At 51.4% G+C, this 12617-nt stretch overlaps 1 protein-coding gene and 1 long non-coding RNA gene across 2 annotated transcripts in view; one reads left to right on the forward strand and one right to left on the reverse strand.

Annotated features, from left to right (window-relative positions):
• JAK3 (Janus kinase 3) overlaps positions 1-7175 on the reverse strand; it is a 19778-nt gene extending 12603 nt beyond the window's left edge. The window contains 7 exon segments of the mRNA XM_081815439.1: positions 2-274; positions 652-797; positions 977-1088; positions 1405-1528; positions 1985-2181; positions 4466-4710; positions 7079-7175. Of these exon segments, the coding sequence (XP_081671565.1) occupies positions 2-274; positions 652-797; positions 977-1088; positions 1405-1528; positions 1985-2168 (839 nt within the window). The 5' untranslated portion in view covers positions 2169-2181; positions 4466-4710; positions 7079-7175.
• On the forward strand, positions 6360-12279 carry LOC145720758 (uncharacterized). The gene is made up of 3 exons (XR_014143958.1): positions 6360-6434; positions 8765-9939; positions 10647-12279. It is a non-coding gene; the product is annotated as an uncharacterized LOC145720758 (long non-coding RNA).
• Positions 12280-12617: the final 338 nt, after the last annotated feature.

Here is a 12617-nt window from a genome sequence, read left to right on the forward strand (position 1 = left end):
GGCGATGCCGGTGTCGCCAGCCACTCGGAGCAGCCCCTGCACATCCTGACCACCAGCAGCCCCGGGGAGGCTCACGAGGAAGGTCTCTACCGCCCTGGCCGGGTCGAGCCTCTCCAGGTCCATGATGTATTTGGCCATGAGCGAGTGCCTGTCAGCCTGGCAGGCGGTCACGCGGCGCAGGGCCCGACGCACAGTCCTGCGGATGCGCTTCCGCGTCACGAACCTCAGGCCCTGGATCAGGTCGCGCAGGTCGGGAGGCAGGCAGACCTTGTAGCTACGAATGAGGGTAGCGGGTCCTCACTGTGGGGAGGGATCTCCACAGGTAGGGACAGGGACACACACAAACCCGAATTTTAGTTGAAGGGCTGAAGTGTGGCCTCAGCTGGGCGGCACACACGGAGACGCTCAAGGACACACACGCGGGAAGGACCGCTGGGGTCCACAAGACGGACACACACACAGGCCTTCAGCGGCAGGAGGGAGGCAAGGACTGGAGCCCCAGTGGGTCGGTGGGGTCCTGGCTCACATGGACACACTGCGGGCTTGTAGGTGGGGAGCCTCATGGGAGCCTGAGCTCTAGGGATGCCCCAGGGGAGCCACATTTGCTCCCTCGCAGGTACACGCTGGGTACCACAAGCTGGAAGCCCTCACCTGACAGTTTTCAGCAGCTCCTCAGGCTGCTGAGCCTGCTCGCGGGCCATCCGGGCCAGGTCCAGCACCGCCAGGCTGAGACATTCACCCTGCTCCTTGAGACTGAGGCCCACGGGGAGGCGGCCGCTCACCAGGTCATTCCGGTGCTGGGGGCCGGTCACAGCCCAACCGTGAGCCCTGATGTTGCCCTACAGACCCCCCCACCCTTGGGCCGATTCCCAACCCTGGGCTGCCACAGAGAGGGTCAGCCAAGGCCGCCCAACTGCGAGCCTGGATGTTGCCCTGTGGACCCCAGCCCCGGGCTAAGCCCCATGCAGACCCCTACCTGGGCGAAGAGGTGCTCCAGGACTGGTAGGTCAAGGATGGCGCTGGCCAAGTCCTTTCGTAGCCCGAAGCGGTGGCACTTCTCTAGCCCAAACCAGTTGGGGAAGTAAAAGCTGTTGGGGAAGGGGAGAAGCCTGGAGTAGGGGTAGGGAGGGGTGGAAGACCGTGCTGAGACCTCACAGAGCCCAGGTTGTGCCACTGACTTGTTATGTGACCTTGGGCAAGCAACGCACACCCTCTGGCCTCAGTTCTTCATCTGTGCCATGAGCGGTGATCACATCCTCCCTGGGGCACCACCGGGAAGTGCAGGGAGATGATAATGTTGTAGGATCACTGTTGTTCTAAACTCCCCTTGCCCTCAACAAAAGGCACCCCCTCTTGGTAACATTTAACCCATGCCTGTGGGAGTAGGGGTGATGTGCTTCTTACCGGAGCCTGTAGACCAGAACTTGGGTGCCCGAGTCCTCCACGGAGAAGACGTGGCTTGGGGGGAACCAGCAGGACAGGTCCTCCGTGGCCAGAGCAAAGAGGGAGTGGTACACAGGCAGGATGCCTGAGGGGATGCCCCCATCAGCACCCTCCTAAATTTCCCCATCTTGTCCCTTGCAGGGCTGCCATGGTTACGAACCGCATGCAGCCCTGCAGGGCTCTTTCCCACCTTGGGCTCTCACGCTGTGTCCCACCCCTGCTCACACACACTCCAGGGCTCCCCATTGCCCTTAGCAGAGAATCCACACACAACCTGCTTCCTGGGGCTCCCTGCCCTTCTCCCCAGAGTGCTCCTTCCACTGTACACTTTACGTCAAGGGATGACCAACTGTTTGCCCTCATGTGCCTCCGAGTCTTTGCACAGCCTTTCCCTGAGCACCTTCCTCCATTTCCAAATTTATTCATCCCTCAAAGCCCCAGCTCCCATGCTGACTCCACTTGACAGCTATTCCAGCTCCCAATCTAGGCCTCCCACAGCCCTACTCCTCTCTTTGGCCCAGTCTTCTAGGGACCCACTCACCACTGGCCTTAGCAGCCCAAACACACAGCTCTTCAGCTGAATGGTCCCCAAAGGAGAAGGATAAGCGCTGTGGGGGTCCAGGGCCCCGAGGGGGCAGCAGCACGTGCAGGGCACCAGCTTCTGAAGACGAGAGGCTGCAGGAGCGCTGAGGAATCAAGGGTGTCTCCTCGCTTGGAGGCGCCATAGGTGTAGCCTGTCTGGACACAAAGAGAGGCAGCCACTCAGTTCTGGCCAGAGGGAGCGAGACTACAAAGCTTCTAGGTGTGTGGGGGGACAGAAATGCTGCAGGGTGAGGTAGGGTTGAAGCTGGTGAAAGAGGGAAGAGAGGGGAACAGAGACACACAGAAAGAGAAAGACAGATGGGGAGGGGCGCCTGGGTGGCTCAGTTGGTCAAGCGTCTGCCTTCAGCTCAGGTCATGATCCTGGGGGTCCTGGGATCGAGCCCCATGGAAAGCCGCATGTCGGGCTTCCTACTCAGTGGGGAGTCTGCTTCTCCCTCTGCCTCTCCCCCTGCTCACGCTCTCTCTCAAGCACACTCTCTCTCAAAAAAAAAAAAAAAAAGACAGAGGTGGAGAAAGAGAGAAATGGGGGAGCTGAGTGTGCAAGATAGGTGAGGAGCCATAAACCCCCCCAGTAAGGGCTATGCTGGGGTCTGGAGGATATTCTACACTCTAATTTGTGTGAATTCTTCTCTTCTTTTTTTAGTATGGTTGACACACATAATTTGTGTGTATTCTTGTCAGTCCAGGGAGGACATCTCCAGTCAATCTGCAGCCTCCCCACCTACCTTACTCCAAAGCCCCTGCCCTAGGCAGGCATGAGCAATCAATCACAGATGTACACATTTGCAGACCAAGAAGCAGATAGATCCTGGTTCGTATACATGGGTGGCCCATCACTTCCTGCAGGTCTAGGAGACTCAGGCTCTTCTGGGGCTGGGGCTGGGGCTGGAAGCTTTTGCAGCTGGTATGATGTATGCCTTGCAGCATGCATTGGATCCAGACTGATGACTCAGTCAGTAGGGACCTCTGTGTCTTATCTGCCCACCACCATCACCATCTCTGTCCCCTTTATCACTCCCACTGTTTAGGCTCCTGTAGCAAGAAGCCCTCCCTGGAATGGGCCTAGGAGGAAATTGCCCCTCACCCTTTATTACCAGAGCTCAGGACCCCTGGCTAGGCAGAGGGAAGGGCTGGGCTTCGAGCCAGCTGGGAAAAGGGAGTAGTAGATGGACGAGATCCACTTACATTGACCTGAATAAGGAAGATACAAAGAAAATATTGGGTAAAAAACCATGTTCCAGGGGCGCCTGGGTGGTTCAGTCGGTTAAGCGTCTGCCTTTGGCTCAGGTCATGATTCCAGGGTCCTGGGATTGAGCCCTGCGTCAGGCTTCCTGCTCAGCAGGGGAATCTGCTTCTCCCTTCTGCCTCTCCCCCTGCTTGTGCGCTCACTCTCTCTCAAATAAACAAAAAACAAAAAAACCATGTTCCAGAATAATAGTAGGAGGTGGAAGAGGGATAGCATTAATGAGGTTTTAGCATACCGAGTCTATAAGCCTGGAGCTGGGATAGGGAAAGACCTTAGGCTCTGGGTTCAAATTCCAACCACATCATACTCAAGCTTTGTGACCCTGGCAGGACTCCCACAGCTGGGACTCCACTTTCTCAGCTGTGAAATGGGCTGACTCCCCACCTGCCTTGGTTTGCTGAGCTGAGCCCAAGGTGTCAACGTTTTTAATCCTCACTAACTGGCACAATCCTTGGCAACATGCCCAGGGAGCACTTGACAAAGGCCAGCTAAACCAGACAAGAAGGTCCCTTGACACAGTGGTTTAGTGGTTCCTATGGTGGAGGGACGGCGTGAGGGGAAGGGAATTTTCCTTTAGGGACACCACCATGTCACCAGCTCCCAGACCAGGAATCAGAACATTCCCAGTCCCAGGAGCCCTGGGGCCCCTGTCACTCCCCGCAAAGGTGATCACTGTCCTATTTCTAATAGTCGACTTAATCATGGTCTTTGCACTTTTATGTAAATGGAATCACACAATGTGTATCTTTTGTTTAAAATCAATCTTAAAGATATGTATATATTTTAAATATTGAAGGAAAAAAAAAAAGAAAAAGTCAGAGGTGGTGCTTGGGACACAGAAAAATGCCCCTGCTTTAACACCCTAAGTCCCACATCCCCTACAGTTGGTTGGTCACCCTAAGCTCTGGCTGGGTCCTGGGAGGTGGAGGCTGGGAACCGTGCCCCCAGGGGCCATGAACTCCAGGCCCAAGGCACAGTGATTCACTCAGGTCCAGAGAGCTGGAGATTTGAGGTCTCATCTTATGTAGAAAAAGCAGAGGCCACAGAGCCAGCCCCTCCCAGCTCTTGTCTGTGGCAGCTTTCCTCAGAGGCGTTGCCTTGTCCCCAGCCACAGCCCTTCACACATTCCCCCCAGCCCCCATCCTAGAGCCATGTGGCCCCACCAGCTCTTACCTGGCAGCTGGGAAGCCTGGGCTAAGGACAGGAGGGTAGAGCCGGGCAGCAGCCAGAGGAAAGTCCCAGTCGGCTCCTTCCTGTGTGGGCCCCTCGACTTCCTGAGCTGCTGTCACTAACCGAAAGTCATGGCCATGTGGGGGATGGGGACAGGGAGGGGAGAGGGCCTGGCCGCGGAGGGGCAGAAAGTTCCAGAAGCCTCCCCGGGCAGTGGCCCTCCGGACAGAGTGCTGGAAACCCTGGACCTAAAGGGAGGAGTAACAGCACAGAGAAAGGCCCCCGTCACAGAGGGGTTCTCAGCAGGCTCCGGACTGCTGCTCACTCCCTGGGGGGCCCTGGCAATGCCCCAGCTCTTTGGGCCTCAGTTTACCTATCTGAGGCACATCTGGGTTGGGTATTCAGGCTGAACTAATTTTGCACCCAGAGAAGGGAACTGGGCTTGATCTACCCAGGAAGGAGGCAGGAAAGTTGCCCCAAAGGTCAAGTTCTTCCGGATGTTTCTCCCATGAGACCCTAGGAGGAATAACAGGCCCCTTCTGTGCACCATGCCCTACACCCCGCCCTAGAAACAGGCTCACCTCACCTTCTGGTCTGCCAGGGAGACAATTACTAATTAAGGATAACAAAGAAAAGCAGGAGGCGCCTGGGTGGCTCAGTCCTTAAATGTCTGCCTTTGGCTCAGGTCATGATCCCAGGGTCCTGGGATCGTGCCCTGCATCGGGCTCCCTGCTCGGCAGGAAGCCTGCTTCTCTCTCTCCCACTCCCCCTGCTTGTGTTCCCTCTCTCGCTGTGTCTCTCTCTGTCAAATAAATAAATAAAATCTTAAAAAAAAAAAAAAAAGAAAAGCAGAGTGATGGCACAGACTGGGGCTGGCGGGGGGAGGGTTGTGGCAGTGGGGGGACCTCTGTGCAGAGGTCATGATTAATTGAGTCGGGATCTGAAGTAGGGCAAGGAAAGAGCACGCCCAGTGGTGGGCACCTCAAGTGCAAAGGCCCTGAGGTAGAGTGAGGTGAGCAGTTTGAGCAGAGAGGAGGCAGGAATGACAGAAAGAGGTAAGAAGTGGGGGGGAGTAGAGCGGTGAGCAGGGGTCAGGTCTGATCATTTTTTTCACGCCCCTGAAGTTGTCGTGAGTGGAGGAGGCAGGAGGCTAGGGCAGCATCCCGGTGAGACCCAGCCCAGTGTCCTTACCCCAGAAAGTAGAGTTTGGGGAATAGATTTTAGAGGACTCTTTCATCTCCGAAATCCCATCACATGTCCTGGCACAAAAATGGCTTTGGCATGTATGTATTTTGTTGACTTTAGTTCCATCACCCACAGACACTTATGGGGCACCTACCAGAGCAGACCAGTCTCTGCCTAGTGGAGTTGACAGTCTAGTGGGAGAGATGATATTAAATTATTACCCAGGGGTGCCTGGCTGGCTCAATCAGAAGAGCCATGTGACTCTCGATCTCCAGGTCATGAGTTCAAGTCCCATGTTGGGTGTAGAGATTACTTAAATAAATAAATAAACTTAAAAAAAAATTAAACCCAATAATTGTCCCAGTGGCCCCCAGGGCCAGGCTGCTAGGAGAGGCCCTGAGTCTAGGAGGGCTTCCTGGAGGAGATGGCTTTGATACTGAAATCCAAGGACAAGTGGGATTAGCCAAAGAGTGATCTGGAGGTGAGGGGAGCTCCTGCAGAGGGTGGGAGACTGGACCAGGTCACAGTGTTTCTGAAGGGCAGGGTGTTAGGGACTTAGTGCTCTGAGACTTGCTTGGAAGCATCAGTGGGGCTTGTCGGGGGAGGGAGGGGATGAGTATAACCTCAGCACAGCTGGAGCCACAGCCGGCTAGGGGCAGGAAGTGCTGCACAGGGACTTAGCTGTAGCATTTTTCTTTTACTTCCTGTGTGGCTTCAGCAGAGAGGAATGCAAACGTTACTTCCATCCCTGGCCCTTAGGTGGAACCCCAGCCCTCCAGGAAGCACAGTGAGTTTCTAGGCCCCTGACAACTCCAGTATGATGGTCACTGTGGTATTTTGGAGAATGAGCAGGAAGGGAACAGGGTGAGGACAAAGGTGACACCCTCGGCCCCAGAGAGGGGTATGTGAAGGCTCCATCAGGAAGTTTCAGGGAGGCAGAGCCCAGAAAGTTTGCTCAAGAACAAACTGGAGGGGCACCTGGGTGGATCAGTCGGTTGAGTGTCTGACTCTTGGTTTCGGCTCAGGTCATAACCTCAGGGTCCTGGGACCGACCCCCACGTTAGGGTCTACACTCAGCGTGGAGTCTATTGGAGATTCTCTCTCCTGTTCTCTCTGCCCCTTCCCCCTGCTCTCTCTCTCTCAAATAAATAAATAAATCTTAAAAAAAAAAAAAAAAGAAGAAGAAAGTGGAAACTTTAGTGATATAAACATCCCGAATTTTCTGCTGGCAAAAAGCCCATAAATGCAGTCAAAGAATAAACAAATGAAACTGGAAACAAATGTGAACTCATATCGTGGATAAAATATCTTCATTATACAAGCACCTCCTAGAAAACAATAAGAAAATGCCAATAACTTAGCAGGCTATGAACTCAGAAGTCACAGAAAATGAAATATGAATGGTTCTTAAACCCAGAAAAAGAGGGGTACCTGAGTGGCGCAGTCGGTTAAGCGTCTGACTCTTGGTTTCGGCTCAGGTCATGGTCTTAGGGTTGTGAGATCAAGCCCTGTGTCAGGCTCCACACTGAGTGTGGAAGTCTGCTTGCATTCTCTCTCCCTCTCCCTCTCCCTCTCCCTCTGCCCCTACCCCCGCCCCATGCACTCTCTCTCTCTTTCACTCTTTCTCTAAAATAAATAATCTAAAAAAAATACCCAAAAAACAGAAAAAGATTCTCAGCCTCATTCGTATTAGGAGAAATGTAAATTTCAAGCACAGTGAAACCATATGATCATTTCAATGGATATAGGAAAGATTTGACCAAATTCAACACCTATTCATAAAAACTTTTAGCAAAGTAGGTATAAATGGGAATGTCCTCAAACTGATAAGAAGCATCTACAAAAAAAGCTATGGGTAATATTTTACTCAGTGTCAAAGACTGAATTGTTTCCTGCTGAGATTGGAAAGAATACCAGGATGTCCATTTTCACCACTTCTATTCCACATCCCTCTGGAGGTCATAGTTATTACAATGAGGCTAGAAAAATAAATAAAGTGTATAAAGATTGGAAAGGAGGAAGTAAAACTCTTCCTACTTGCAGATGATATGATTATTTATATGTAAAAAATCCAAGGGAATCTATGGTAACTACTGAACTAATAAATTTATTTAGCACGTTCACAAGTTAAAAATATACAAAATTCAGTTGAATTCTTATATATTATATATTCTTTTTTTTTAAGATTTTATTTATTTATTTGCCAGAGAGAGAGAGCACAAGTAAGCAGAGTGGTAGGCAGAGGGAGAGGGAGAAGCAGACTCCCCGCTGAGCGGGGAGCCCCACGCTGGGCTCCATCCCAGGACCCTGAAATCATGACCTGAGCTGAAGGCAGACGATTAACCGACTGAGCACCCAAGCGCCCCTATACTATATATTTTTATATAATAGCAAACAACTGGAAAATGTAATTAAAAAAATTTTTTTTTTAATTTAAAAAAAAATCCTATTTGCAGCAGCAGAAAAAATTAAATATCTAGGGGTAAATATATCAAAAGAAGTCTAAGATCTCTGCACTAAAAACTACAGATATTACCAGGCAAAATTCAAGAAGATCTAAATAAATTGAAAAATATACAGTGTTCATTGATTGGCAGACTCAGTGTTGTTAAGATGTTAGTTCTCCCCAAATTGATCTTTGATTCAGCGGGATTCTTTTTTTTTCAGAAACTGGCACTAACTTTAAAATTTATATAGAATTACAAAGGACCTAGAATAACCAAACTCATTTTTTAAAAATATTTTATTTATTTATTTGTCAGAGAGAGAGAGAGCACACAAGCAGGAGGAGCAGCAGAGGCAGAGGGAGAAGCAGGCTCCCTGCTGACCAAGGAGCCCGATGCAGGGCTCGATCCCAGGACCCCAGGATCATGACCTGAGCCAAAGGCAGATGCTTAACAACTGAGCCACCCAGGCGCCCCAAGCATCCAACTTTTGATTTCGGCTCAGGTCATGATCTCAGGGTCCTGAGATGGAGCCTGGCACTGGGCTGGTGCGGAGCGTGGAGCCGGCTTGGGAGTCTCTCTATCCCTCTCTCTCTCTGCCCCTCCCCTACTCACGCATGCACAAGTGCTCATGCTCTCTCTCTCTCTCTTTCTCTCTCTCCCTCTCTAAAAGAAAAAAAGTGGTAATGAACTACTGATACATGCAACAACTTGGAACAATCTCAGAATCATCATGCTGAGTGGAAGAAGCCAAGCACAAAGCTTACGTATAACATTCTGGAACATGCAAACTATTTTTAGTGACAGAAAGCAGATCAGGTTGCCTGGCAATGAAAAGTGCAGAGAAGGGGGTGCTGTAAAGGGATGCAGGACACTGGTGGGGGTGGTGATATATGTTCATCGTCTTGACTGTGGTCATGGTTTCATAGATTTACACACTTGTCAAAACTGCACAAAGCATGCACTTAACATATGTGCAACTTAGTCTAACTCCAATTACACTTAATAAAGGTGAAAAGGGGGGGCGCCTGGGTGGCTCAGTCAGTTAAGCATCTGCCTTCAGCTCAGGTCGTGATCCCGGATTCCTGGGATCAAGTCCCTGGGCAGGCTCCCTGCTCAGCAGGGGAGTCTGCCTTCTCTCTCTCTCCCTCTGCCCCCCTCCCCACTCCTGTGCACACCTGCTCTCTCTCTCTCAAATAAAAATAAATAAAATCTTGGGCGCCTGGGTGGCTCAGATGGTTAAGCGTCTGCCTTCGGCTCAGGTCATGATCCCAGAGTCCTGGGATCGAGCCCTGCATCGGGTTCCCTGCTCAGCAGGGAGCCTGCTTCTCCTTCTGCCTCTCTCTGTCTCTTATGAATAAATAAATAAAATCTTTAAAAAATAAAAATAAAAATAAATAAATAAAATCTTTTTTTAAAGAAGTTGAAAAGGTGGGGGGTGGAGAGGAATCACAAGGGGCTGTTTCCCACCTGTTAGACTGACAAAGCTGAAAAGTGTAAGACTTCAGTTTATTCTCAGGGGTCTGCACTGATTCTCACTGCTGCCGTCAGGGGTGGAAATGGCCAAGCCTACAGAGGGAATCAGGCGGAAGCTGAAGACAATGCCCTGGGACCCAGCAAGTCTCCTTCCAGCAAATCAACCTCCCAGGAGTGATACCTACTCTACAGGGCTGTGGATTCATCATGGCATTCTCTGTAACAGCAACCAGACTCAAATGACCCAAATGCCCAGCCACAGGGGGTTTGCTGTACAAACTCTGGCCATTCTCAGCACTGCAGAAGAACAGGGCAGCGAAATGCCGACAATGTGGGAAGACCTCCGGGATACTTGGCGAAGGAAAGAGCAAGGTGCACACCTGCCTGGGCAGGAAGCTTTGCTTTGTGTAGAAAGAGATGATGACGATGCGGAGACCCTTTGCAGGGAAACATAAACATAATTACATAACTTGTTCCTGTGGTGGCCACCTGGGAGCCATGGTAGGCAAAAGAGGGAGATAGTTGTCATTTACATTTTCATGCCTGTTGAACTTTGTATTTGTAATAGTGTTGAAAGGTAAGTGTTTAATCAAAAAAGGGAACATATGTAAGCACATGGGATGGGAGAGGAAATAGGAATGAGGAGAGCTGCTGTTCAGAAGTTGACTGTGAACCAAAGCAATCATATTGATCATGAGAAGAGCAAACACATTAAGTGCTCACAAGTGCACTATGGCTTTGCACACAGAGCAATCCATTTAATCCCTGTACCCACCCCAGAGGCGTGGATTGTGAGCCCCCCTGTGGGGGGGGGGCGAGGGGGAAACAGGCTCAGGAGGGGCCACTGTTGGGAAAGAAGAGTCTCCAGCTTGGCTTGCTTCCCCTACTCACAATGCCCTAGGATCCTCCCCCAATTAGGCTGAGAAAAGGGAAATGGGGTCTGGCTCCTGGCTGGGGATGGGGGATGATAGTTGCATGGAGCCTACAGAGACTCCCCCCCTTCCTGTTTATTTTTCTCACATTCTGCTGTGGTGCCTATTCTTCTTATTTCTCTTGTTTTTGTCCATTTCTCCCAACAGTATGTCAGCTCTCGCCAGGCTGGAATTCTTGGTTGTCCTGATCACTGCTGTGTGTCCCCAATGCCTGGCACATGGAGGTACTCGAATGAATGAATGAATGATTGGAATGAATGAATGAATGATCGAATTCAGAGGAAGAGCCTTAGGCGATTTGGGAGCAGGAACAATTAGGGGCAGGAGAGGAGGGGCAGGAGGCCAGGGCCGGGGACTTGTGGCATCTGGGGCATCTGAAGTCCAGGGCAGTGAGTGTCTTGGGGGCGTTTGCAGGATGAAGGGACAGGAGCAGAATCTTGGGCCAGTGCATGGAGCCCTGGAAAGATGGAGGTGCTGGTAGCCCAGATGGGGAAGGCGGGGCAACTCAGGCCATGACCGCCAGGGTGGTGATCCAAGCTGGGGTGAGGCCGGGTGTGGCCCAGGAGCCTGGATTAAGAAAGGGCACCTTCAAGGTCCAAGGGAAGAAGAAAGACTGGGAGAACAGGGGAGCCCAGGGGTGGCCGGCCTGATTGAATGACAGTGAGTGAGAGGGCCTAGCCCAGATCAGCTGACCCAGCTGGGCTCCCTGCTTGGCTGGAGGCCAGGCGGAGGCAGCCAGGAGCAGAGCATCTGGGAGGGAGGGTCAGGGGCGTGGCAGGGGCCAGGGCAGCACTCACCAAGCAGAGCCAAAAAGGGGGGAAAAAGTTTCTTAACAATCTTTAGACAACACCCCCCCCTCGCCCCCGGATTCCTCCTTCGGCTCCAGCTGAGGGTGTCACCCTGACCCAGGCCTTGGAGATACAAGTGCCTGGCTCCAAGGCTGGGGCTGAGCCTGGGGCCCTTCCTTCCCTCTCCCTACCCCTCCCTTCTCCCTTCTCCTCACCTGCCCTCCCTGCTCCCCCTCCTCTGGCCCCTCTCTGGCCCTCCCAGACTCGATTTGTGCAGCGGGCCTGCTCTCGTTTTCCAGTACCTCTTTCTACTCTCCCACTCCCTGACTGCAGCCTGGAGAAACTGAGGCCCAGCTAGAACAGTTCAAGCACACTGGAGCGCTACAGCCCCAGGGCTAGGGCCCCTGCCTCCCCCAGTCCAAACATTATACGCCATTTAAATCTCATAACTCCAGGAGCTGGGGACTTATTAGCCTCATCTGACAGTTGGGGAAACTGAGGCCCAAAGAGATGATGCGCCTGGGAACTATTTGTGGGTTATGAACTTGTGCCTTCCGCACCCGCACTATCGTCCAGGCTCTTGGCCTCAGCTCGGCCTTCTGCCACCTGGTGGACACTCGCGGCAGTGTCGTTCGGAGGGAGTCGCCTATTGCCTGTTGTCCTGAGCAGGGAAGGGAGTCCAGGGCCGGGAGGAGGCAGGCCTCGTCCCCTGACTACACTCCATCCCTCATCCTCCTCTCCAACCAATTTTCCGATTTTTCAAGAAGGCACTGACTAACTCATTTCCTGCCCATGTGCGAAAAGACCCTAGATGTTAATTCTAACACTCATGAAAAATGAAAGACCACAAAGATAATTCTGTAATTATAAAAGGTGGCACAAGGATGCCTGGGTGGCTCAGTCATTAAGCGTCTGCCTTGGTCATGATCCCTGCTCCGCAGGAAGCCTGCTTCTCCCTCTCCCACTTCCCCTCCTTGTGTTCCCTCTCTCGCTGTGTGTCTCTCTGTCAAATAAATAAATAAAATCTTTAAAAAAAAAAAAAAGGCAGCACAAATGCATTTTTTGGTCTCTTAACTGTTTTAAGAAGCAATTGTATGAAAATATATATAAATTACAAAGGAAGTGAGCAAAGTATAGGAATAAGGAAATGACACCAGGTAGTAACACTAATCCACAAAAACAAGTGAAGAGAACCAGAAGTGCAAATGGATAAAATTAATATAACAAACTTTATGAATACATAGTTGCCCTCCTCTATTTTCTCACATTCTTTAACAGCTCTACAATTTTAAGTAACAATTGCAACAATGTATTGTTAGGTTTGTAACAT

Source organism: Leptonychotes weddellii, chromosome 1, assembly GCF_054177405.1.
Source record: "Leptonychotes weddellii isolate Sample4059 chromosome 1, ASM5417740v2, whole genome shotgun sequence".
Classification (NCBI taxonomy): Eukaryota; Metazoa; Chordata; class Mammalia; order Carnivora; family Phocidae; genus Leptonychotes; species Leptonychotes weddellii.